This window comes from Aspergillus piperis (assembly GCF_003184755.1).
Source record: "Aspergillus piperis CBS 112811 unplaced genomic scaffold BO85scaffold_1, whole genome shotgun sequence".
NCBI lineage: Eukaryota > Fungi > Ascomycota > Eurotiomycetes > Eurotiales > Aspergillaceae > Aspergillus > Aspergillus piperis.
The window spans coordinates 2,021,195-2,046,453 of NW_020291591.1; the positions used below are offsets into that span (position 1 = coordinate 2,021,195).

Here is a 25,259-nt window from a genome sequence, read left to right on the forward strand (position 1 = left end):
TCGCAATCAGGCTAGAGCACAACCCCGCTTCCTCTGATGTCGCTCATCCTTGGCTGGCGCCGGCCGAGATAAACCCTTATCACCCAAACCGGCGGGTATATCTGTCTGACTCCAGGATGTAGTAAGGGTTTATGTGTTCATCGCGTGTTGTTTAACCCAGCCTGCTCGCCATGACGCTCCTCCAGTGGCTCGAGGTCCCTCAAGAAGGAGAGACCATTCCCGACCGATGGATCAACAGTGATATCGAACCCATTCAGGCGGATCGCCGCCGCTGGGGGTTCTGGACCTTCAACAATTATTGTCAGGGGACACTACTCCATGCTGTCTTGCGCAGGACTAGCTAACAGGGATATTCTGCGCAGGGGTCCTCATCAGCTCCAACATCTCTGGCTATATGACCGGCAGCTCGTTGATCGCCCTCGGACTGTCGTGGTGGCAGGCTATCGTCGCCATTGTGGTCGGAAACATCCTGGCAACCATTTTCATCGTCCTCAACTCGCTCCCCGGGGCCTATTATCATCGTAAGCGGTTGGCGGAATTGACCCCCTATGTATGTGTCGTCGTGTGTTAACCGACATCATGGTCAGTTGGATTTCCTGTGGTGAATCGATATGTCTGGGGCATGTATGGCAGCCAGTTTGTCATCTGGAACCGGATATTTCTCTCCCTCAGTAAGTCCCACCGGTAAAAGTCTGCAATGCTCCCACTGATAGGTCCAGTTTGGTGTAAGTTAATTAGTTCACCCGTCACAGCAGATATTAACCGCCAAACTCACGACAGATGCCTTTCAGGCCTGGATCGGAGGCGAGTGTGTGTATGTTTGCCTGCAAGCCATTTGGCCCTCGCTGGAGAAGCGCATCCCAAACCACATGCCCACCGACACCGGCATGACGACCGCCGAGTTCGTGGGATACATCATCTTTATGGTACTTTCCCTGCCGGTAATCTATGTGCGACCGCATAAATTGCAGAAAATGTTCTACATCTCGGCTGTCATTGTCATTGTTTTCGAATTCGTACTGCTAATCTGGTCACTGGCTACCATGGGTCCCAACGGCTTCGGTGACACATTGGCTTCAGGATCGAAAGTCTCTGGATGGATGATCGCGTATGGAATTATCAGCACAATCGGCAGCATCTGCGCCGGAATCCTCAACCAGAACGATTACGCGCGGTTCGCACGACGACCTCGAGATGCCATCTATGGCCAGCTCTTCAGCGCGGCACTGTACGCCATCATAATCGGCGTGATTGGCATTCTCGTCACGGCGGCCACGCAGGAACGCTATGGAGAAGCCTACTGGAATCTTCCCAAGCTCCTGGGCGCTGTCATTGAGACTGGGGGGTCCCGATCGCGCGCAGCAGGCTTCTTTGGAGGCGTCGCGTTGATTGTCTCGCAAATGGGGGTCAATGTTCCAGGCAACGCTCTCTCGGGAGGTAGGGTAGACTTTCTGCACGCAGTCCTGGTTGGATTCAGTAGTTGACGAAGCTAGGGTTCGATCTGGCGGCGACCTTCCCCAGGTACATTAACATCCGTCGGGGTGCGTACCTGACGGCATTGGTCTCCATTGCAGCCAATCCATGGAGATTGGTCAATACAGCCACGGTGTTTATCACGGTCCTTAGCAGCTACTCGGTGTTCATGGCGCCGATGATCGGGCTGATGATCGCGTCGTACCTGTGCGTCCACCAGCGTAAAATCAAAGTCCCGGACCTGTTTGTGGGAGATGCACAGAGCATCTACTGGTATACATACGGGGTAAATTGGCGCGCCATCATCGCGGTAAGTCCCTCTTCCGCCTCCAAAGGCTCGCTTTTGCCGTTTGGTGGACTGACACAGGGGCCAGTGGATCTGTGGGACAGTCCCCTCGCTTCCCGGTTTCATAGCCTACGTCAATACAACCATCCATGTTCCGGCCGGGCTGATGCATCTGTATTACATCTGCTTCCTCAGCGGTGCGTTGATCGCTGGCGCCGTGTTTGCGGCGCTGCATTATGTCTTCCCCGACCGACGGGTGCGATCGTTTCTCGCATCGGCCCCTACTGCTCGAATTCTGATCGAGGAATACCGGGACCAGCAGATTACGGTCGAAGCAGTGATTCATGTGAGGTCACCGAAGCTCTCGGATAATGAGGGAGAAAATGCCATCAATGGGCGTGTTTGAATTTTTGGCGACGTGGACGGGCAGCGAGCTGTTATTGGTGCGTTCCAGTCAATGCAATGGATAAGTACACATTGTCAGATGGCTGAATGGATGGCAGTCTGGTAGACCAAAATTCGAGAATAGATGCATCCATATTGAACACTTTTGGGAGAGCCCATTAGAGATGCTTTCACCTTTCTTGTCCTAGTGACATGGATATATATATATCAGGTGACTACTAGGTGGTACTTCGGGGTGTCTTGTAGCCATGCCAGCATTGTAAGATCGGGCTAGTAAGGTAGTACTGGAGTATCGAATTGGCTGCTACGAACATATCCTCTCTCATGAGCACTCTAGTTACTCAAGGTGCCACAGCATTGATTCCCTTGATGTGGTGGAAGCGACTTGCCGGTGATAAAGCGAGTCCGATCGCCGCCTGTCTCCACTGCGGCTGGAAATATCTTCACCCCGATGCGGCAATGGTCCAACACCCCCCCTGAGATAATGCAGGGTCTGGTCCAGACCTGAGATGTGGGTTGCAGATAATAATATTCCGTATCAACAACAGCTGCTAAATAGTCTAGCTATCTCGATAAAATTACATTGTGCGCCAGTCGACCAATCCGAAACCGCAGCTTGACCGGAAATCCTTACCGGGCTCGGTTTAACGCCGAGGATGACGCGTTCGGAAATCGATCGACAGGCGAAAATTGAAGCCGTCGAAAAACCTCTTCAGGACCGTGGGGGAACGCCCTGAACCTCTTTGAACCTGTTCTCGAGATCTCTTTCCTGGATACCATAGATCCAAGATCAGTCAAAATGAAGGAGGATGGTATTCGAGCTAGCAGTGAGGGTAAAGAGCCCGAGCATTCCCCGCCGGGGGTCGTGCTGGTGCCTCGACCCAGTTCCCATCCCCAGGACCCGCTCGTAAGCATCTGGCCCCAAGAACACCTTTGGCCCCGGAATGTCTGCTGATTGATAGCTTGGAGAATTGGCCATATCGTCGGAAACAACTTATTCTGGCTACTCTCTGCCTGGCCTCTTTTTCGGGGGCTATCGCTCCCCTATCTGGCCAGCTGAACCTGGCCCAACAGGCCAAGATCTATGGCAAAACAAGGGTCCAAGAGTCCTATGCTGTATGCCGACCAACTTTTGTCCTCAATCTGCTCCAATGCATGTCCTGACAAGCTGTATAGAACTCCGCCGCATTGGCGGGCATGGCCTTCGGGCCCTTCTTCTTTGCCCCTGTCGCCCATCGACTGGGTCGCAGCTCCGTTATCTTCTGGTGCATTCTGTGTGCCCTCGTCTGTCAGATCTGGGCGGCCGTCATGACCCGTTCGGATGATTATATCCCCTACATCATCTCGCGACTTTTTGCTGGCTTTTTCGGCGCCGTTCCCACCGTTCTTGGCCCGCGTGTCATCACCGACCTGCTGTTTCTGCATCAGCGCGGTCGCGCCTTCATGGCCCTGCATATGGCCTTTCTGTTTGGCACCATCGCCGGCCCGACCTTCTCGGCCTTTATCTCGGCTAATGCTTTCTTCCCTGTCGAGTTCTGGTGGACTGTCGGCTTGCTGGGTGCCACAGCCATTCTCATCTTCCTCTTCCTCGAGGAGACGGGATATGACCGTGAGAACCCTGATTGGAACCCTGCCATCCCGACCAACTGGTTGGCCAACCGCTGGGCGACCTTCTTTTTCGGCCAGCGTTTGGTGCAGCCCACCACCTGGTCCGTTACCGTGAGTGACCACCCTCTGAAGAACTAGCTATCGGCCCTGTAATACTGACCATTGTTTTAGATGAGAATTGCCGTGGCGCCCATTCTGATCGGTATCTGTCCGGTCACAGTCATCATGGGTACCTTCACTCTCATTTCCTTCGGCTTCTACGTCGGCATGAACGCACTGGTGCCTGTGTGGCTGCAGCGGACGCCAGAGGAAGGTGGTTACGGCTTCTCCTTGAAGCAGAACGCCGCTTTCACCTTCTGCCACTGGATCGGCATCCTCGTCGTCCAGATTGTGGGCCACTACTACAATGACCGACTACCCCTGGCGTTGGCCCGACGCTTCAACCACGGCGCCTGGAAGCCTGAGTACCGCCTGCAGGTGCTCTGGATTCCCAGTCTCATCCTTAACCCCATAGGACTCGGCCTGTTCGGCGCCACTCTGCAGTATCAACTGCATTACATGGTACTGGCACTGGCGGTGTTCATCGTGACGATCGGTTCGCTGGCCAGTGTGCCAGTGACAGTCAACTACGTCGTCGAATGTTTCACTCGCTACCCGGCTGAAGCGGGTATTGTGATTGGCGCCTACCGTATCGTCTACGGTCTGACCATTAGCTTCTATATTGACCCGTGGGTGGCAGCTGTCGATGTCGGCTGGGTGTATGGCATGATGGCTTTCTTTGCCATCTTTTCATTCTTGTTCGTTATGCTGCTCATGTGGAAGGGACATGCCATCCGCGAATGGCAGCTGGCTAGCGTGGCCAGCAGTGAGGAAGGCGTGCAGGTCGAGGATGGGATCAGTGAGAAAGGGACGGTGGAACACGATGGAGAGAAGATGAAGGTTTGATACCCCTAGAAGTTGTCTGTATGTGATTTACCGGCACATCGCGTGCTGAAGTCTAATGTGTGTACCTAATTTACCGATCTATGATTCCGGGCATATACGAAATCATCTATATCTTTGTCTAATCGTCTAATCATCTCGAACTCCCAATTGGGATACTTTTAGCATACATTGAATAGGGAGCAACACGCTCACGCATGCAGCACCGTTCCATTCTCCTTCCTCACAAAGTCCAAGAACACGTTCAGTTCTGGACTCGAGGCTCCATCCACCACAAACACCGCGGGCTTTCCGAAAGGAGTCGGCACCTGTGCCGTCTGTCCTCCACGGTAGGTCTGGCCACTCCACACATGGGTGTACGTGCGGTTGGCACCGTGACCGGGGAAGTACACCTCCACAGACTTATGGCCCTCATCGAGCACCGGTGCCACGTATAGATCCCGTCCAAGGAAGAAGCTCTCGTAGCTAATCTGTCGAGCGCGGAGATCCTCGGGGTGGTACAGTACCGGCAAACGCAGCAACGGCCATCCGCGACGCTGGCTCTCCGTGTTGAGGATGCGGCGACGGTACGGACCCAAACTGCGGAACATCCGGGCGTTGTAGGCGAAGTACGAATACGTGGTGGAGTTGCTGTAGAACTGAGCATTTACGCTAGGCACGTTGCCCTCGTGCGACCGGAACACGGCGCTCGACACGGCGCCCAGCTCACCCCAGCGGCCCAGAAGTTCAGCCGATCGTGGGATGGCTCCGGAGGAGTTGCTGGTGGTGGGAGGCTCGAAGACGGTCGTGTAGCCGCCAATATCACTGTGACTGTGGGCATATCCGGAGATGCCCATCTGGCCCTGAATCGTCACCACCGACTTGATGCCGTCGTTGGGGGTCCAAAGTGTGGCTTGGTCACCCACCCAGAACAGGTTCATGTGCCGGTTGGCGCCCATAGAGGCAGAGCGGTGGAAGGTGACCATCTCATGGAACAGAGGCATCTCAGCGGCCACGGAGCGCTGGTAGGCCGCCCAGTCGCGCGGATACTGGTTATGGTAGAAGAAGGCGCTGGTGGAAATGTTGGCCAGCGAGGTATCAGCAGTGATGGGGGTGTACTCGCCAAAGTCCCACATGCAGCCGGAAATGTTGGCACTCCAGACCTGTGTGCGGAGGACATCGGCGAACCACGCGCGAGTTTCCTCGTTGGTGAGGTCCAGGATACCGGCGTCGATGCCCTTGCCGCTGGAGATGATCGCCGTGGAGTTGGTGGTGGTGTTCTGCACCATGTAGCGGTGCTTGCTAGCCTCCTGGAAGAGATTGCGGCGATAGCCATCCGACTTGCTGCTGACGTTGGCCAGGAAAGGGTTCACGTAGGCAAGGGTGCGTACACCGTGCTGTTCGCGTAGAGTCTGGACGAACTCGGCCCATGTGGGATACAGTGAAGTGTCGGACTCCCAGTTCCACCACAAACGCGAGATGTTCATGTTTCCATAGGGGGCTGACTGCAGATGCGTGCCTGACCTACCGTCCGTTAGTGATGATGAGCGCAGAAAAGCCAGTGGGTCACTCACCAATCTTGCAACCACACACCAGCGATCGGGCAGTCGTGTTCAAAGCCCTGCTTCACAATGCGATTGACTTTCTCCTGTCCACCTTGAATGCCCAAAAGTGCGCCGTGATCCACCCATTCCGGAAGAGCCGGCATGCGACCGGTGTACTCGGTGAGCATGGTGATGGCGTCCAGCATGTTATCAGCCTGCATCAGATGACCATGCATCGAGAGACTATCGTAGCGCACCGTGACAGCATCCGGCTGCTGGAAGTCGAAGACAGTATAGGCCGTATCATTTTCGTCGAGGTAGAAGACGCGACCGTCAGAGCTGACATACTGAGGGATGGCAGTGTAGGTGGTGTACTGGTCGCCGCCGCTGAAGAAACCTTGCGAGTCCTCAATGGCCGTGTACGGCTGGTCACCACGTCCGACACCCTGCTCGCGGGAGAAGATGGGGATCGACTGATTCTTCATGGAAGCGAAGGACGCCTGCGCACCGAGACCGTAAAAGTCCTCCCGCACGTGCGATGTGAATGTGAGATAGAGACGTTCGACGGGGACACTGGCATTCGGATCCGAGTCAACGGTGGCTTCAAAGGCAACGCGATCGGAAAGGGTCTTAGGAACCCAAAAGTTCATAGCATAGGCAATGTCCTCCCCACCACAGTCCAGAAGATAACCGCGCACAGCGACCTGGTTCTTCACACTGTCGCGACGAGGGATACCCGCCAGCTGGGTGATATTCTGGCCTTGGCATCGGGCCTGGGCCACGTTGGTAATGTTGAAGTTGCCGCTATCCTCGACAATCTGGTCCTTCCCAGCGCTGGCACTGAGGAAGGGCTGACCGGGGAGGGTTGAGAAGATGGTTTGGTTGTTTTGATGGATGGTGATCTGATGTTGGCTTGCCTGGTAGGACAGCTCCAGTCCACTGCCCAGGGGCCAGGTTGACCGGGCCTGCCCCAATGGGGGCATGGCAGCCAGCATTGCCAGGGCTCCCAGATAGGTCAACGGCATCTTGGGCGAGAGACTTGATCCTGTCGTGATGCTAATATCCCGGGCTCCAGTCCGGCTTTATAGCTAGGCTTCCCCACCGCGTCTGGATCAGTAGATGTCCTTATTGCTATTGGGAGCCTCCACCTGGCTGGAGTGACGGGGACTATACATGAGTCGCTTGCTCGTGAAAGACTCCCATCTAGGACAGGCAAAGGTTGATGGTGGTGCAGGACTCGGCTCAGTTGCCCTGTGAGAAAGAAATGAAGGACCATGTAGAAGCAAAAGAAAACCCTACGAGCGGACATTTCCCGACTCTGGGGCAGGCAGTGGACCCTTCGGCAAAGCTGGCCGAAATGCGTGAAGGGCATTCGATCGTGTTTAGTCACCGATGGAGGAGGCATCGGAAGCCACGAGAACCAGCATGCCGATTCTTACCCGAAAGAGTCGAGTGTCCACTATCTGGGGAATCCGGAGAGTCTCCAGACGCCAATGATGCTCGTTCAACGACCGCTCTCTTCCCCACAAAGCCGGTTGGGGGAGTTGATCAACTCGGCTAATGAAGTCATGTTTCCTGAACTTCAAGCAGAGTCCTATTGATGTCTCTTCTGCCGACCGTGTTAGTTCTATGAACTAATCGGTACCGGCCAATCATTTTATCCCCCTATAGTGACCTGGTCAGGCCATGGGCTCGAGCTTCTGCTGCTGCAGGATGAGCCTAACGAGTCACATACTTGTCGGACGACGATGTAACTATGGTCAAACAACCACACGATGTTTTAATAGTCGATGGCCTGTCTCCACAACTGGAAAATTTTCATTTGACTCTTTCTGGATCGTCGCACAATTCTCACGGCCCTTTTCCAACAACGGCAACCTACAGGAGCTGCCTATAGCCTGTCGAAAACCCCAAGAGTACCCGTTTTTAGCTGCAGAGCTAATGGGAAGGTGATCCTCTGGGCTCCTATGTCGGTTCCGACCGTCCAGTCTCATCCGGGTCATATGGCTTGAAACCAATCTATATCTGGGCCATCGCCCTATTTGTCGAAGTATTGTCTTGCATTCACCCTGTGCTAATCGTCGGTCAGCCGATTGACCTCGTATCCTGTCCGCCCATAGTCATTCGTCCTGGTTTATATGCCGTAGCTGCGGTTATCTCCCCATCTGTACCACCGGTGATGGCTCAGGTAGGCTGTCTACTGTGGTGGAAGAAGGGAGTTTGTTGGCCAAGAGGCACGTCCCTTCTAACATACTATTCAAAAGGGATTTAGGACTTGGATTATCTTTCCTATTCTCGCGTCACACTGCCAGTATGATCGTGATGGAGTTCAGCTTCACCTGGCCATATTACCTGTAGTCAGTATACGTTTCCTTGGTCTTGTCTGAGAAGATCCACGGTAAGGCAGCCTGCTGCATAGCCCAAATTAGTGCTAAAAATAAATTATGCTTATACCTTGACAATGAATTGATCGTATTTTTAGAAGTCGGTGGTCGGAGGCTCGAGGGGATTAAGATTTACTTCGCCCACCCCCGACCGCGGGGAAATGGCGGAGGGTGATGATGCAGGGTTCATCTTTCCCGACCCTCAACATAGTTAGAAGATCAGGCACCCCATCATTATGCGATAGTGTGTGTTTCTAGCCTACAGTTGGCCGTGCAGCGGAAGTACGGCTGGGCATGAATTCTACTCTGTACGAGTGCCTCGTATAGACATCTTCGGCCTTCGGGTCGATGATGTCAGTATCATCAGTATCCAGGTACTCCAGAGTATGAACTACAGGATAAAACCCTTTCTCCGAAGGAGGCATAAGCCCCGTCCTTTTTTAGTTTGGGTGGCGAGCAATCCAAACGGGAAGATACGAGGGCAAGTTGGGAGATTGATTGGCGGAACCATTGAATGCCTCTTGCGGAGGGTTCAGCCGCTTCCAGCAGTATCTCAAAGTAGCACTCATTGACGTTACCAGAGCCTGGATAATCCGTAGTTGATCATTTTCCCACAGATATCCAGCTCCTGCATGCCTAACGTTGACACTGTCTACGTTTCAGACACCAAAACTCCCCACTGCCTGAGAAAATTGTCCTCTCTATCTTATACCCGCGATAATGAGCACCGTGGACGACCTACGAATGACTTGCAGATTCTTTGTGTTGTCGTGATAGCGAGGATGGGATATGCGCAACATTATGTGGACAACGCCCAATTGTACGACTGCCACTACCCATGGATCCCCTCGGGGCGATGCGAGAGAGCCCGGATTCAGCCGGTGGTCATGCCGGTCACGATCTCGTGAGTTAGACATCTTCATTGCTGTGCCTCGACGGAATTATGGTACGTCTCCAGCCAGCTCCAAGTCACTACACTGACCAAATCCCATAGTACCAACTTTGACTGCCCTCCCCGGATCATCAAAATGACTGGAACAGGCTAAATTCCATGAATAGCAGCGTCATGATCGTGTCAACATTCAGCCCGAATAGGTCAGTGTAGGTAGAAAAGGTGACGCCTGATGAACAGCTTCCACGGTTGCAGTCAGATGAGGTAATTGCATTCCTCGTATAGAGCAAAAGTGGTACACGGGGATGCCGTAGATCATAAGAATCTGTTCAGTGCCCATACAGTTAAGGTGCTGGACTTGTTCGATTTTCTGTCTATAAAACGCCCGGCGAGTCTCGTCTATCGATGACTCTCGAGCAGCTCAAAGCAAGTGATTTATATTGCAGACGTACTACTACCACTCCACTGGACCCTTACTAGACTACCTCCTTTCAATATGAAGTTCACTCTGCTTCCTGCCCTTCTTTCGACCTCTGTCCTTGGGCTCAACATCGGTCGAGCGCAAGCTACTGCCCAAGTCACCTTTATTGGCGCAGCTGGTGCCCAATTCACCCAAGACTTCCCCACTGATGGGTCCAATGTCAAGATAAGTATGTTCCACGCGCACGACTCGTTATGCATCCCGGCTAATCTCACTAGCCAACCCCCTCAGTATCTCACACATATCTTGCAGCACCCAGGGTGCTGTCTGTACCTTTGATGGCATTGATCACAGCGTGACTACTGTGACCGGCGTAGGTCAGGTTGACGTCGGTCCTCCGCAGACCCAGGTTCAGGGGTCTTGCCGGTTCAAATCTGGATCGACCCCCAGCAATCCCGGTCAAACACAGCCCACTGGAGGTCAGGTGCTTATCACCTTCGTCGGTGCTGCAAACGCCCAGTTCCAGCAGCAGTTCCCAATCAACGGTGTTAGCACCAAAATCAGTACGTATCAGACAAAGTAGATTGTTTGGGAATGCTAACCGAGGAACTCAGGCAATCCCCTAAGCATCTCCCACATCTCGTCCACCACGGGTGGCGTCAAGTGTACCTTTAACGGCATTGACAACAGCGTTACCACCATCAATGGTGCCCAGACGGTCGATGTTGGTCCTCCGCAGACCCAGATCTCCGGCACATGCCGTGCTGCTTGAGGTAATTGCAAGTCATTGTCTCCGTGCCTCTTCGGAGACTGATGTGAATGCAGGAGCGGTGTGTGTTTGCCAGGACATGCTTACATTACTTCTGACTAAATAGTATTCTGTAATCGAATTCTAGTCACTTGCTCTTACAGGAATGCCGGTCGTTGTTAGTAGTAATTGGATTGTTTAAGTAGATAATTCCTGCATGTATTGTATTGTTTCTGGGCTTGAGGACGTCCAAGACTTAACTGGGATGATAGTACACCTGTACAATGCCTTTCCAATTTAAGTGCTCAGCATCACAACTGGAATATACATCATAGATAAAAATAAAAGTCATACTCCGCGTTTGCGGCCTAGAGTTTGGAATAAAAGGTCCGCTATTGCCTTACTGAATCTAAGAAATGCAGCACCTGCGCCTCGTCTGCCTTTTCGAGCATCCTCTAAGCTGTAATCTATGTTTATGTACGGCTTATGGAAGATCAATCAAAAGAATGACTCATATTCAACTGGGGCCCCGCAAAGTAACACTAGAAATCAAAGCTATCTACATAACCATCCTCCGCTACCTAATATATCGCACTCAAACGCTGTGCCGATCACATCATCAATTGAGATAATCAACGTATTCTGCCACGGTTCCAGTAAAATGACAGGCCTCGTGTGCGCGTTTACTCGTAGGTGATGGTAACCTCGGAGGCGCTGTCGATGGTAACATCAGTGACCACCTTGCCATTCTCCTCGATCTCGATGATGGTAGCATCCGTCAGGCCAACGCTCTGGCCTCCCGCAGCCTTTGCAACAGCACCAGTGAAGGTGACGGTGCCAAAGTCCACCAAGTCGACGAGCGAACCATTTTCCTCGAAGTCTAAGATCACATTAGCGTTTTATAAAGTCGGAAGAGGAATGCACGGCTCATATTACCTTCCACAATCCACTCTGCGTTTTGTCCTCCAAGGCTGGAGCTGGATGACAGCTCCTTGGTGACCTTCTGGCCGGTGCTCTTGTTCTCAATGATAGCAATACCAGTGGTCGAGGTGTAGGACTCGACAATGGCAACAATCTCATCACCGGCAGAGATGTCGATGCCGCTGAAGTCGTAGGCGTAGTCCGGGTACCACTCATACCAGGCATCAAATGAGGCCTCTCCATCGGTCACGGTGAAGTCAACACCAGTCTGGAGAATGGCGTTTCCATAGGTATCTCCGTCGATACCAACCCAGGCAGATGCAGCCTGACTGCCTCCAGAGTTGCCAGTGGGCTCAGGGACAGTGAAGGTGCCGGTCACCGCAGTGTAGGTAGCCGCGGCAGAAGGAGGCTCCACCAACACTGCACCGGACCAGTTGGAGCTGTACTCGACGTTGGTCTGGTTCTTGGTCGAGGCAGGTCTGGCGACTGCCTGGAGGGGTCGGGATCCCTTGCCGGTACCGCGAGCCTTGAGGCGAGCCTCGAGGCCACGCTCGGGAGCCGCGACAGCAACGCTGGCGAGGATGGCAGTAGCAATTGCAGCAGTGAACTTCATCTTGATGAGTCGGTATGTAGTGAAACTCGGGGAAGAGGTGTTTGTGCGTTGGAAGAATGAGCTTTGATGTCTTGAAGAACGTTGTAGTGCGATGGAGATGAGTTGAGAAGAACAGCAGATTTATCCTGATATTTATAGGATGGATCTTGGCTCAGTATCATTCAGGTCAACACTCTTCACTAATGGCATCATTCTTCCTCATACCATCCTAGAGGCAACGCCATGAACACTTTGCGACGATACAACAGCGAACTGTCTGCAGAAAGTGGCGACATCCCGACTGTCCATATTGAGATGCATCGGAGTCCGGTGGTGGAATCAAATCACCCTAGTAAATCCAGGAGATTGAATAGCATCTGCGGTTGGTTATGCGTCCAGGAAGATTCCAGTAGTAGCACGTCTTACGCGACGCAAATTGCAAGTCAAATCACGTTAACCACAATCGTCTTACACCAGATAATCTTTAACCGGTCCACCAGTAAATGATATTGAACTACATAGTGTAAGGGAACTCGTATAAGCGATCTAAACTGAGGGGTTAGCATTGATATTGGGTACACGAAACCTTCGAGAGGAATCCGGCCTACCGATGAACAAGCTATACACAGGGCATCGTCCGCATCCAGGCACCACCGCTAAGGATGCCAAGAATTTTGTTAGGACAGCCATGTAAGCCCGATATTTATTTTGCTCGGCATTGAAGCAGACGATATCGGCATGACGGCCTGTCACCTCCGCGCAGGGCATTCGAGATTCAGGTCAGGCTTAGTTTGCGTCATTTTGGTTCGGATTACCTGACTTCTCTGCAGAACCCTTGGGCTAACTGCCCCCGGAGAAGGTTCTGCTCCCGTTAAGTCCAAGTCTTTCAGTAGTTGATGTGTGGTAATCCCTTTCCTTGATAAGACTACAGAAGGATAATTTGCGTTATCTACTACAGTCAAGACTCCCTTAGGGTTTGCTGCTATTTGAGTGTGGTGAATTACACAACGGCACGGCTGGGTTGCGTCATATATCCTAATATCCGAACCATGTGTGCCTCCAGGACTGTCCCTTTTTACCTGCTTGCTTATGTCTCCTTCTTTTCAGTCGTGGTGGAAAGGAGTAGAGGGAATCATACTGGACTCCCTGGTCTAGTGACTGGCTTGGCCCGCCCTAGGCACCACTAAGGGTGGATTTAGGTCGATGATATGCGTATTAGATTGAAAAATCCACGCCAAAAACTTCATAAGTCAACCACTATGGTAGACGGAACACAAATTAAAGGTATCTCCTATACTCCTGCAGCCGTAGTATTCACAACCTAAACAGCCGGAGGATGGTGGGCGAAGTGTATACACCGAAGGAGATTCTGCATTGGACAACTCGACGATAGCCCCTGTTTTGGTAGTGGTATCCGGAACAGACCGACAGGACCCACGCCCCGAGACATTCCCACCACTCATAGACCATGTCACGCAAGGAGGGGTTCCGGCTGGGTGGGGAAGTTGACTTGCTCGCCTCGTCGACAACGCATTGTGATTGATTGATTTGATTGATTCGCTTTTCGAACCCCGCCGCTAAAGTGTGCCGCCAGTTCCGCTTCGGACTCGACGGTCAGAAAGTTGAACTTCAGTGTCGCCGAAGTCAATAATCTTCAGGTTTAGTCTACTGCCGCCAGAATGTCCACCCAGGATGAAGACATCAATGTTCTCTCCTGGGAGGAAATCTTGCGCCAGAGTATGGGAGTACTGCAGGCCCTGCGTCTAGCCTAGCGCCCCATGCCTCATTTCGGCGGAACTTGGGTACGTCCGAGGCGTTCAGCATCATCATCAATATCGTTATCGGAAGCGGGATATTTACCTCTCTTGGCGCCATTGACACCAATGTCCCCTCCCCAGGTGCAGCCCTAGTCGTTTGGTTCGTGGGGGGCATCTTGGCTTGGACAGGTGCTGCAACTATGGCCGAGCTCAGGGCGGCGATTCCGGGTGAAGGTCTGTACAGACCCTCTGTCTTCGATTCCCCTTTACCCGCTCACTCCTTTCACCGCAGGAGGTGTTCAACAGTACCTCCAGTATATCTACAGCGAGGCCTTTGGCTTCCTCGCCGGGTGGACATGGGTCGTTGCGGTAGTGCCGGCCTCGCTCGCAATCCTGAGCATTGTGTTCGTGGAAAGCATCTACTCTGCGACCGGGGTGACCGATCAACCCGATAGGATGGCACATAAGCTTCTATCCTCTCTGGTTGTAGCTCATCATTAGCATGGCGAACTCGGTCAGTACCCAGTTCAGTACGCGGCTTAACACATTCTCTTTCACCACCATGTTCGCTGCTATCGCAGTCACTGTGGTTGCGGGACTGGGCTTCGTCTTCTATCACCTTGCTAGCCGGGATAGAGATCACTCACGCGAACCACAGGACTGGTTGGCGAGAGCCTAGTTTGATGCTCGCAACACCGTTGGCTTGGACGGGAGGGAGATAGAGTGGCAGAAGTTACAAAGGTGGGAATCTCTCGGTCATTATTCCGCCACACTTTGTGGTGCACTGTGGGCATACTCTGGATGGGATAAGGTATGAGGCAGTGAAAGGGCTGCCAGACCATTCCCCAAAGTATTCTTTCATGATGGCTAATTCATCGCCAGGCAATCTATGTTAGCGCCGAACTTTTTTGTCCGGCCCGCCAGTTACCTTTAGCCATCAATACCGCGGTTCCCATTGTCATCCTCAGTTTCATCGCAGTGAATATTGCCTACTATATCCTCCTGCCTTGGAGTCTAGTGTCCACAACCGATAGTGTAGCAGTGGTATGAATGTCTTCATGGGTGTCACTGACATGGAAGTGAGTAAGTATCGCAGGCTGACATTTTGTTGCAGACATCATTTAGTCACCTACTTGGACCTACATAAGGTGCCATAGCAGCGGGTCTTATCTGCCTGGTGGTGGCAGGATCCTTGCTGGGAAGTTCGTTTGTCGCCGGTCGCATAGTGGTTGCTGCAGCAAATCCCACCTTCCTGGCCCGCGTTGGCACCGTTTCAGGGCGATCGACTTCGACAGCAGATGCCCCCATCAATGCGATCTTCTTCTCTACCACCTGTTCTATTGTGTACATTTACTTCGGGAACTTTCGGGTCTTGGCGACATTCAGTGGTCTGTCTGCGCATATCTTTTTATTCCTGACCATGGTCGGCGCTATCATCCTTCGGGTCCGTGAACCAGAGCTGCCCCGCCCGTATAAGCCGACGATCTGTGTTGCCGTTGTGTTTGCTCTGGTCAGTGGGTGTGTGGTTGCTCGTGGCGCTGTTTTTGCTCCTGTGCAGGCCGTGGTGCTCATTGGACTATGGCTGGTGGGCCTAGGGTTGTATAGTGCGAGGAGGCAATGGATAGGGAAGGGAGAGGCGGAGAGTAGCGAGCAATAGCTTCGATACACGATGCAAAAGTGTCAGGGAGACGCACTGGATGCTATCTCAAATCAAGTGTATCCAAGTCGGGTCAAATTCGGGATTGCCCTTGCGGAAGTTTACAAAGGGTAAGAGGTAGTCCTCTCACCCTGCTGGTATAAAGTGGCCGGGGGTGCGTTCCCCGCATTGATGGGAAGATTGGTCACGATGAAGTAGTGGTGAGTTGAATTCAGTCAAGCAATTCACTTGGCTTGCCAGAAAATGCACCGGAGCTCGGAAGTGGATATCCGATGCACCGGCAAGGACATCACCTTCTGTTGCACAACGGTCGCGACTTCTCACTTGATCACCAGACAATTCTATTGACCGAGACAACTATTCGCACAGCCTTTTGACGGCAGTGGATACTGAAAAGGAACATCATCACAGTCTTCGCTTTGTTCTGGGAATAGAAAAGGAAATCATCATCCTGCGTAATCAATATACGACCAGCGTCGTCCATAATATCATCACCTTTTGTTTACCGCCCGTTCACTGTCTGTTCGCTCTCCGTTCGCTGTCCGTTAAATCATCGAGCACAGTGGACAGATGGACCACAAGGAAAAAGGGATCCCGGGTTTCCCAGCTCACCCTGTAATGGACTGGAATGGACTCGACGACCCTGATAATCCTCGGAACTTTTCACTGGCAAGGCGTTTCATGGGAATTGCCAGTGTGACCCTGCTGGCTTTTGTCAGTGCCTTTGCAGGTGCCATCTATGCACCCGCACAGACTGCAGTGATGAAAGTCATGAACTGCAGCTCTGAGGTCGCCATGCTCCCACTCGCCCTCTATAATCTGGGACTAGCATTTGGGCCAATTGTTGGGGCACCCCTATCTGAAACTTATGGTCGCAAAGCCGTATATCTTGCGACTACTCCGATTTTCATGTTGTTCCTGATAGGTGGCGCCGTGTCCAAGACTATATCGGCCCTAACGCTGTGTCGTTTCTTTGCCGCTGTCTTTGGGTCATCAAACATTAGCAACGCCTCGGCAACCATTCTGGACTATACTCACGACAGCGAACGTGGCACCGTCCTCGCTATTTACTATGCAAGCCCAACTGTTGCTGCAACCCTGGCACCTCTCGTTGGGGGACTTGTCATGATTCAGACTGGAGAGTGGAGCTGGACACAATGGGCACCGGTAATTCTCGCGGCAGCTTTCTATTCCCCCTTGATCTTCACCAGGGAGACCTATAAAGCGGTTATCCTACGACGTCGGGCGATGCCACTGGGTGCGGCCGATGTAAACCATACAATTATTGGCGCTGCATTTCGGAACATCTTTATTACTTTAATCCAGCGGCCTATTCACATGCTCCTGACCGAACCGATAGTGACATTCGTCAGTCTCTATAACGGGTTCCTTTTTGGTCTGTTGTATGCATTCGTGATTTCTGTTCCTTGGGTTTTCGAGAAGTACTATGGGTTCGATAAGACCGCCCAAGCCCTTTCGTATCTTGGTGTGACCGTGGGCAATATGGTTGCTATTATACCCCACGCTCTGATAGATCGGTACTTCTTCTTGCCGCGGCTGCAGTCGTGGAAACAAGTCCACGAACCGAGTCTCAAAATGCCTCCGGAGTCTCGTCTTGTATCAGCGTTGGGAGGCAGCCTGCTACTTCCACCATCGTTACTCATTCTTAGTTGGACTGCAAACTTCCAAGTCCATTGGATGGTACCCATAGTATTCCAAGGCTTTTCGGTGTTTTCCTGCTTGCTGGTGTATTCCGGGACGAACCTTTACATGATGGACACTTACGGTCCACTTTATGGTGCATCCGCCTCGGGCGCAATGATGTTCAGTAGATACATACTTAGCTGCGCGTTTCCAATGTTCACTCTCCAGATGTTCGAAGGGCTTGGTGAAGGCTGGGCAACCACTCTTTTGGCTGCTTTGACGCTTCTCATGGCTCCTATTCCTTGGGTCTTTTGGATTTATGGATCGCAGATTAGGAAGGCGAGCAAGTATGAGACTACCCTATGAGATATAGCATCGGATACGAAGCATTGGCTAGCTAGTCAGCTTGTCTCGGTAGCACGTCTCCGCATCAGATCCGCCATCAAATCCTATCTCAAAATCACTGAATGCTAAGAGGATGAGAAGTTTCATTCGGTCGATAAACTCAGTTAAGCATGAATATTAAACAGACATTAACCCTGAGGTGCTCACGGTTCAGCTACCTGTTCCATTATATATTCTTATTAGCCTGAAACATGTAGAAATACTGTAACTCCCTACTAGCAAATAGAGACAGTATTTTGAAGTGGAGCAGGAGCTATAGCGATTATTGATGAATGATATGCTTCGCGGTATGTCTGAGTTTTACTGAGATACTATTCCATCTATCGCAAGCACCATAAAGATAAACAATTCTAGCAAATAAAGAGCAGAATGAAGTAATGGGGATCTGTGGAACTAGTGAGGTCCCCAGGTGACGCTAGTGCAATCGCCAAGCTCGGCATTAGAACAGTGTACATCTTTACAGTACCAGAGATATTCCCGAATTATATGAAAGTCACAACTTATGCTTCTTTTGGCCTTTCACCAACGCCTGAATCCGTTGCCCTGGCACGCCAGTTGCGATCATATCCAGCCCCTCAAGAACCTCGAGGTAGTTATGTCGGTCATCTATCATCTTCTCTGGTCCACGTATAAAGCCTTTAATGCGCGCTAGGCAGGATAGTGCGGTGAGTGAGTCAAATCGCCGGTGGACTTCAGCAAGGACCTGCTCCAGAAACCCGACCGAGTCTTTTGGATCTCCTGAAGGGGAAGATACCACTTCATTAACGAATCCGCACGCAGCAAGTTCGTCGCAGGGAATTTCCTTGCTCATAATCAAAGCCTCGCTTGCTTTGGATATGCCGAGGCGCCGCACAAAGGACCGAGACGCTGCACCCTCTGCTGCAAGACCGAGCGAAGAAAATGGCGTGAGGAGGAAGGTGTGCGGTGCGGCATAGATGAAGTCTGCTTGTGCGACGAGCGCCGCCGGAAGCCCCACGACAGGGCCATTCAGTGCCACAATCAGTATCTTTGAAAAATTGGTGAAGGTATGAGTGAGGTCCAGGTTGTTGAATAAAGTGCCACTCATGTTGCGCCGAATGTCCGTTCCATGGAGCTTGTTTCCGAAGGCAGATCTGACATCGGTGCCCCTATTTGAACGATCACCGAACCTATTAGCTCCGTGAACATAACTGAAGGACCTGTCAATCTCACGCTGAAAAGTATCGCCCCGTACCAGTGAGAATTGTTATCTTAATGTCGGGGGTTTTCTCCAACTGGCGGAGAGATTCACCGAGTTGATAATAATGATCCTGGTCCAGCGCATTAAGCTGATCAGGCCGGTTGAGAATTATGACGGCTATATGGCCTTGGAGACGGACTATGATCGGATGGTGGTCAGCCATGCTGCACCTTAAATACTTCGATTCTTTCATATTTAAACTACTAAAGCGCTTTCAGATGTGATATTTATTTGGACAAAGCTGTAGCCTTGCCACGCGACTTGTAGCCTGCTGTACCCGTTCAGGCCGCATGCAGTCGAAAGGCGTTATTCGGCAAAGGATTGTTTCTCCTAGATTGATGACGAGCCCTCGGTAACGAGCGGCTATAGTGACCTGTGCCTATCTATTCGCGGAAGGGTTATTAAGAAGACCATCGCCAGACGACCGATTCCTTGATTCACACCAATCAGGGTAGGCACTGCAAGCCACACCTTACAGGTTTGACTTCTCTCGATTACCCCTTGGAACATAGACTTTCCAGTCTTTCTCGATAGTCCTTGAATCAGAGCTGGCAGTGTTACCCCACCAATTGTAAAAAGCCTGTTCCTCTCTACACCAGCGCCTTGATTCGCAGGCTAGCCAACTAGATATCTCCTCTGCGCATTCATTGACCGCTTCGAACGGCACCTGGTGTGAAAACCCTTGCATGACGACCTCGCGCACGCGACCAGCTGCAGCCCCGCCGCTGCCTCCGGTAGCAATTCCTGTAGTCCGCAGTTTGTCGCTCCTCAACTCCGGAAGGCTCATATGGGACTCACTACCGTAGATGTAAAGGACACTCGGTCGTAGGTAGGGCAGCCGAGGGAAAAGTTCAGTTATCTCTGGACGATAAAACGGCAACGATGTAATGACCTGAGGGTCGAGATCCGGGTGGGTGAGGCGGTTTCTAGAATCGCCTATCGCTGCATCCGGGGCAGGGAGATTGTGATATGGCCGCGCAAAGGAGGCAAGCTCATACAGAACAGGGGTAGTGAGTCTTACCGGTGTCGTCATTTCAGGCTGGCTATTCTTACCATTGATATTAGTGCCCACCGAGACATCGCGCAAGCCGTATTTTACGAATTGCGCAAAGACGCGGCGATCCCAGGCTTGGTAGAAGGGTTTTCTGCGAAAGGATTCAGCCGCTGCAGATCGGGATGGCCACGCTTCCCGCCTGTACACCGAGAACTCTAAGTGTGGCCGCAGCATCATGTCGATTTTGAACACGGAGCTGTCACTGAGATGAGTGACTGGCCGTACTATCGGGGATTCGATGAGGACAATGGCGTGAAATAGCCGTGGATGCATGAGACTAAGGTTAACCCTGTGAAGAAATGAATCAGCCGGTTAATTTGGGCTGGGACAGGATAGAAAACGAACAAAGAAAGACATCCAGCACTATGTCCTATTCCAACGATCGGGTGTTGTATGTCATCCCGTTTGACATTTATCAAATGGAGAAGATCCCGACTGTGATCGAAATGGCTTGCTAGACGACCAACAGCTATCAGACCTTCCCGTATCCTGAAAATACAGTAGTTCACTTGAGAGGCTCACGGTCAATTCCACCACGGCCTTCGTTGATTATGCCGCTCTCACCCTGATGTGCAGGGTCTGCAGCCCAAATACTACGGATATTGAGCCCTTTCTTCCCATAGCGCACAAGTAGCTCTTGGAAAACTGGCTCGTAAAGCTCCTACGCCGCTTCCAGCGATTAGAGCGACACAATATTAAGGTAATCATGGCAATACCTTTCCAAAGCCGCTTCCAGGAGCAATGACAATTGTTATATCTTCAGCACGTGGTTTTGGGTTGTTGGTGGGAAGGTACTGTTTCACTGCCAAATGGAGAACATCGTTTTGTGGTCCCGTGGTAGCAGCGGGATACTCGCGAATATGTTGACAAGGAATTATAAGTTCATTTGTCCGCCAAGGACTGGGTAAAGACATTTCAGCTAGTGCAAATATATAAATGTTGACAGGACTTAAATTGTTGGAGAGAATTCAGGAGTGTGACAGCAGTCGTACCAGGTTTAATCTTATGGGTCTCATCTAATATAAGCCACATGAGTAGCATGACGGAGCGCCTTTCGAAGTAATCAGGAATAACAAGACTTCAAGATCTTCAGAGATACTACTAGACATCAGAGCATGCAAAAGGATATGTTTGTGTCACGATTGGGCTTATTTGATCTGCAACTCCAATCACCACCTTGCAGATGCCGAGCTTGCTTGTTACACCATGACATCACTTTCTGTGCCCTTGCACGCGATATCATCACGTTCACAATCTTCCAAATTTAGATCCGGCCTTGGCTCTTCTCACCAATTCCCAGGCACTTTCTGCCGATGGCTTGAATTTTAGGGCATATTTGGCTGAGTCCGGACTGGTCGTCTGCCGCTGGACATGCCTAGCGGCAACACTCTGCAGGATAACAGTGGTTCGAAATGCAAAAAATGCGTCTCCCCACGAAAGCTCTGGTTGTGGATCCCAACCTGCAGCCTCAGAATACCACTCTAAGCACTGTGCGCGACTGGGCAATCCTGCAACCTTCCCAGAACGGAACATTGCCACATCCTGGTACAGACCGTCCCAGAAATAAGGATGCGTAAGGTTGCAAAAGTCCGAAAGAGGATGGCCAAGAGTAGCCATTTCCCAATCTAGAACCCCGACTACTCGCGATTCAGTGGGATGGAAGATCAAGTTATCGATCTTGTAGTCACCATGCACTATACTAAGCCGGTCTCTGGGTTGAAGCTCATGACGACAGAAAAAGTCGACCATCTCGTCAAAATGCGGTAAATCTCCCACTGGAACATTGATCAAGGGATCTTCCACCTTTGAATGTGCACGGGATAAGGAGGTAAACGTCGACAGCTGACGGTCGTAGTACCCACCTTGCTTACCGAACGTCTGCAGCCCCATGGAATGAGCATTAGTGGTATGAATCTTGCCTAGCACTCGCACAGCATCCCTCCACCTGACGATCCTGAGTCAGCTCAAATGGGACCCAATTATGAGACAGTCCAGCGTAACTTACAAGGCCATTCTCTCCGTCGGACTCACCCCAGGCATAGTGGAGTCGGTAAAGATCCGCCCATCCAAGAACTCCATAACATAGAACGGAGTTCCAAGGATATCATTACCTTCGTACAAGCAGTAAGTCCTTGGAACTGGGACTTCTGTTCTCTGGAGAGCGGACAGCACTTTATATTCCCGTTCAATTAGATGAACGGCTCGTGAGAGCTTCCCAGGAGGCTTCTTTCGCAACACATATGATACGCCGCCAGAATCAGTGATCTTATACGTTGGATTAGATTGTCCGATTTGAAACTGCCACGTGATTGTAATCAGCCTCCGTGACCTCGGCTAACGGGGTTAAAAGAGCTCAACTTGTTCCACATCAAGGGGAGCTTGAATCGTGGGTAGCACCCGAGTAAGGTACTCTTCAAGCGCCTGGATATTGATTGGCTGTCGTACTGAGTGAGGCATTATGCTACGGTCTGTCTCCGGTCGGTGATGCGCAGACTGGGTATCCTGACATGTAGTTCGTTAAGTGGCAGCGTCTAATACAGCATTATATGCTATGACTGCGCTAGAGGCACAATTATAGGAACAATAGCAGGGATAATATACATTGACGAAGCTTGACTACTGATGACCCACATATAGTGTTGTCTACAGAAGAAACGGACTTTCATTGGAAATCTAGACATACCCGATGGGGATCGAACAACATGAACTGACCATAGCATTGGTAATAAACTTAAAAACAACCTGGTCTCCTGAACCTTTTGGTCACACAGCATTTTTGCCATACTCCACTTCGGTGAACCTCAGACGGAAATCAAAAGGTGGGTTGGACGCAAATAATCCCGAAGGATGCGGAAACCTATCATCCTCGGTCTCAACGTGGAAACGCTCAACAATCAGCGCTATTTGTCGTTTTATTTGCGCCATGGCCAAGTGTCTTCCAACACAACTGCGGGTTCCGTATCCAAAGGAAAGCATGCATGCTGGACTAGGAGCTCCTCCTGTAGGCTTTTGCGTGGGGTTATTTGGATGGGAACGGTCAATCCACCGTTCCAAGTTAAAATCCTCCGCGTCATCCCCCCAAAGATGACGACTACAATTGATCGCTTTTGGACAGATACCGATGTGCGTTCCTCGGGGAATAAACCGGCCCTTGATAGTAGTGTCGCGAATCGCCCTCCGGAGCAGTAGCCCGAAAGAGGGGAAGAGACGCAGGGACTCCATGACCATTGCATTGAGGACTGGAAGACGGTCATACTCGTCCTCCTCAAGCTCAACCTTGCCATGTTTGGCGCTGTATAGCTCTTCGCGTACGGAATTCTGGGCACCTTGGTTGGCCGCGAGGCAGTAAATGACGAAGGAGAGTGATCCTCCGGAGCTTTCAAAACTATGTTATTTTCTGGTCAGCAGCATCCATATTTTAGACGCCTTTCATAACCTACCCCGCAGCAATGATAGTTCTTAGTTGACCAATGTATTCATCATGATTGAAACGGCCCGACCGTATCAAATTTGATAGATAAGTAAGATGGCCATCTGTTACTTCATTCTCCGCCGTCTTCCCTTGCATCATATCAACCACGCTATCAACAATGAGGGACTTTGCTCTATCCATGCTCTTTTCTTCCTCGGAAGGAATCAACCGGTCGATCCAGCTTGGCAATAGATTGTGTAACACAAATCGTATCTTCTTCTGACGGTTGCTGGCGAATAACGTTTTGAAGGCACGCAACATGTGTGTGTTCCGCCCCTTGATCGTCTCCAAGTCGATTCCGAGTGCGAGAATACTTCCAGTGTCCATTGTAGCCCTGAATACAATGTCCGTAATGGGAACAATAGCTGTCCTGCTCCCTTGACTTCCTTTCTGGCTTTCACCAACATCCGTCAGTACCGAAGAGATGTAATCATTGAACTGCCTTGATTTTGCAGTCAGCAAGGGGCGGACGATGTTGATATTGGTTTGATTGAATACGGGCATAAAGGTCTTCCGGTTTCGATTGTGCACCTCTTGTTCCTGCGTAACAAGGCTATCTCCGAAAAATCGAACGGAGTATCGCCGGAAGGCACGGGACTTTTCATAGTCGTAAGACCGAGTTGACAGTACCTCGACTAACCCCTCGTGGTCCGTAGGGACTATATATTCGGAGCCGAATAAGCCAAAGAAATGCATAAGCCCGTCTGGGTAAGCTCTCTCATTGATCCAATCAGTCACATTCTTTGCTAGGGGTTCATCGAAAATATCGAACACGCGGTCGTAGAGCCAGTTTAATGACTGTAGCGGTTAGCATCAACTGCAGGAGAAATGAGAAAGAAAAACACTATTGGCTCGGACCTGTGGACCAGGAAGATCATTGAATGTGCTGCGATGTCTTTTTCGGAGAGTCTTCGCACACACTGTCAAGGGTAAGGAGATCGACCATGAGAGAATGATACCACCGATAAGTAATGATGAATCGCGAGGAACAATGCCGAGGTACCGCGTGAGGACATATAAACAAGCACAACCAACGTAGTAAGTTGCCTTGATTTGAGTGTCCTGTTTCGCCATCATGTCAGGTAGTGAATTAGTATTCGAAATCCTGGGGCATCGGAATACTGCGCTCTATTTCAAACAACGCTTGAGGAGAGCAGTTATTTATATCTACTAGGTATTGTCTGATGCGAGAGCGAATTCAAGGAACCTCGCGCGGGTTCCAAGATCCTGGTTCGAGATTTAGTCTTTTTTGTCGAATTACCGGATGTGGATCGGGTCACAGAACAGCAGTCACTTCAATATGACTGCTTCTTCCCGGTCTCACGAATCTGGGATTACTCGCAGCCTGGCATTGCCTCCGTCAGCATGTCAAAGGCAATACGTTGATGTAGAGCGGAAGGCCATCACGGAGCTTTACATTTTCCTTGCCCACCCCATCCGCTTTGGAATATTTAGCACACGCATTTCCCCGTGTTTCTGACGTCCATTAACTTCCTCTCATTACTCAAATCCCTTACTTCACCCTTCTTCCCTCTTCCGCTTAGATGCATCGATCACCAACCTCTTCTTGATTTAAAGGCTTATGCCAGCATGAATACGGGGGTCACTGGTAGGATATGATGTAATACTTGTCTATACTTGGCCCGGCGCTTCTATCGCCGCGGTGATCAATGGGCATTTAGATAGAACATCGAATAAGAATCAATGTACACATTCGGTTCTTACAGATAATGCTCGGTACGATTCCAGCATTTCCTGGTTTATGATGTATTCTGAATTTATTCTACTGTTTTGACTTGATTTGAATCAGATGATATTTTCCCAGTGTGTTAGCCCATACGTGGTGGTGTAATACG

General features: G+C 51.1%; 11 protein-coding genes across 11 annotated transcripts; 5 read left to right on the forward strand and 6 right to left on the reverse strand.

Annotated features, from left to right (window-relative positions):
• Nucleotides 1–170: 170 nt before the first annotated feature.
• Nucleotides 171–2,165, forward strand: BO85DRAFT_465131 (nucleobase cation symporter-1 family protein; the record flags this gene model as incomplete). Its single annotated transcript, XM_025662035.1, has 6 exons — nt 171–300; nt 363–521; nt 588–671; nt 739–1,437; nt 1,494–1,783; nt 1,848–2,165. 6 exons carry the CDS (start codon nt 171–173, stop codon nt 2,163–2,165), a joined length of 1,680 nt encoding a protein of 559 aa, XP_025521137.1.
• Nucleotides 2,166–2,941: 776 nt separating this feature from the next.
• On the forward strand, nt 2,942–4,834 carry BO85DRAFT_410958 (polyamine transporter). The gene is made up of 4 exons (XM_025657502.1): nt 2,942–3,071; nt 3,134–3,280; nt 3,341–3,883; nt 3,944–4,834. Exons 1-4 carry the CDS (start codon nt 2,964–2,966, stop codon nt 4,715–4,717), a joined length of 1,572 nt encoding a protein of 523 aa, XP_025521138.1. The 5' UTR covers nt 2,942–2,963; the 3' UTR covers nt 4,718–4,834.
• A 71-nt stretch (nt 4,835–4,905) lies between these two features.
• BO85DRAFT_494981 (alpha-glucosidase) lies at nt 4,906–7,363 on the reverse strand (the record flags this gene model as incomplete). Its single annotated transcript, XM_025663892.1, has 2 exons — nt 6,268–7,363; nt 4,906–6,217 (listed from the first exon to the last, which is right to left on the reverse strand). The coding sequence occupies exons 1-2, from the start codon at nt 7,260–7,262 to the stop codon at nt 4,906–4,908; spliced, it is 2,307 nt and encodes a 768-aa protein (XP_025521139.1). The 5' UTR covers nt 7,263–7,363.
• Nucleotides 7,364–9,837: 2,474 nt separating this feature from the next.
• BO85DRAFT_494985 (uncharacterized protein) lies at nt 9,838–10,800 on the forward strand. Its single transcript, XM_025663893.1, has 3 exons — nt 9,838–10,163; nt 10,213–10,497; nt 10,549–10,800. Exons 1-3 carry the CDS (start codon nt 10,010–10,012, stop codon nt 10,704–10,706), a joined length of 597 nt encoding a protein of 198 aa, XP_025521140.1. The 5' UTR covers nt 9,838–10,009; the 3' UTR covers nt 10,707–10,800.
• Nucleotides 10,801–11,365: 565 nt separating this feature from the next.
• BO85DRAFT_494996 (A4/G1 family peptidase) lies at nt 11,366–12,455 on the reverse strand (the record flags this gene model as incomplete). Its single annotated transcript, XM_025663894.1, has 2 exons — nt 11,619–12,455; nt 11,366–11,562 (listed from the first exon to the last, which is right to left on the reverse strand). The coding sequence occupies exons 1-2, from the start codon at nt 12,214–12,216 to the stop codon at nt 11,366–11,368; spliced, it is 795 nt and encodes a 264-aa protein (XP_025521141.1). The 5' UTR covers nt 12,217–12,455.
• Nucleotides 12,456–13,874: 1,419 nt separating this feature from the next.
• Nucleotides 13,875–15,609, forward strand: BO85DRAFT_465133 (amino acid transporter; the record flags this gene model as incomplete). The annotated part of the gene is made up of 8 exons (XM_025662036.1): nt 13,875–13,901; nt 13,934–14,186; nt 14,245–14,438; nt 14,479–14,559; nt 14,632–14,763; nt 14,835–14,996; nt 15,067–15,076; nt 15,110–15,609. The coding sequence occupies 8 exons, from the start codon at nt 13,875–13,877 to the stop codon at nt 15,607–15,609; spliced, it is 1,359 nt and encodes a 452-aa protein (XP_025521142.1).
• Nucleotides 15,610–16,227: 618 nt separating this feature from the next.
• BO85DRAFT_455254 (bicyclomycin resistance protein) lies at nt 16,228–17,619 on the forward strand (the record flags this gene model as incomplete). Its single annotated transcript, XM_025661373.1, has 1 exon — nt 16,228–17,619. One exon carries the CDS (start codon nt 16,228–16,230, stop codon nt 17,617–17,619), a length of 1,392 nt encoding a protein of 463 aa, XP_025521143.1.
• A 532-nt stretch (nt 17,620–18,151) lies between these two features.
• Nucleotides 18,152–20,105, reverse strand: BO85DRAFT_359410 (enoyl-CoA hydratase/isomerase family protein; the record flags this gene model as incomplete). The annotated part of the gene is made up of 3 exons (XM_025655511.1): nt 18,152–18,785; nt 18,850–19,041; nt 19,354–20,105. 3 exons carry the CDS (start codon nt 20,103–20,105, stop codon nt 18,152–18,154), a joined length of 1,578 nt encoding a protein of 525 aa, XP_025521144.1.
• Nucleotides 20,106–20,436: 331 nt separating this feature from the next.
• On the reverse strand, nt 20,437–20,845 carry BO85DRAFT_483080 (uncharacterized protein; the record flags this gene model as incomplete). Its single annotated transcript, XM_025663134.1, has 2 exons — nt 20,437–20,592; nt 20,648–20,845. The coding sequence occupies 2 exons, from the start codon at nt 20,843–20,845 to the stop codon at nt 20,437–20,439; spliced, it is 354 nt and encodes a 117-aa protein (XP_025521145.1).
• A 112-nt stretch (nt 20,846–20,957) lies between these two features.
• On the reverse strand, nt 20,958–22,514 carry BO85DRAFT_410969 (phosphotransferase family protein). Its single transcript, XM_025657503.1, has 3 exons — nt 22,290–22,514; nt 21,937–22,229; nt 20,958–21,876 (listed from the first exon to the last, which is right to left on the reverse strand). The coding sequence occupies exons 1-3, from the start codon at nt 22,386–22,388 to the stop codon at nt 21,180–21,182; spliced, it is 1,089 nt and encodes a 362-aa protein (XP_025521146.1). The 5' UTR covers nt 22,389–22,514; the 3' UTR covers nt 20,958–21,179.
• A 59-nt stretch (nt 22,515–22,573) lies between these two features.
• On the reverse strand, nt 22,574–24,519 carry BO85DRAFT_410971 (cytochrome P450). The gene is made up of 3 exons (XM_025657504.1): nt 24,262–24,519; nt 23,372–24,201; nt 22,574–23,316 (listed from the first exon to the last, which is right to left on the reverse strand). The coding sequence occupies exons 1-3, from the start codon at nt 24,478–24,480 to the stop codon at nt 22,695–22,697; spliced, it is 1,671 nt and encodes a 556-aa protein (XP_025521147.1). The 5' UTR covers nt 24,481–24,519; the 3' UTR covers nt 22,574–22,694.
• Between the last annotated feature and the right edge of the window lie 740 nt (nt 24,520–25,259).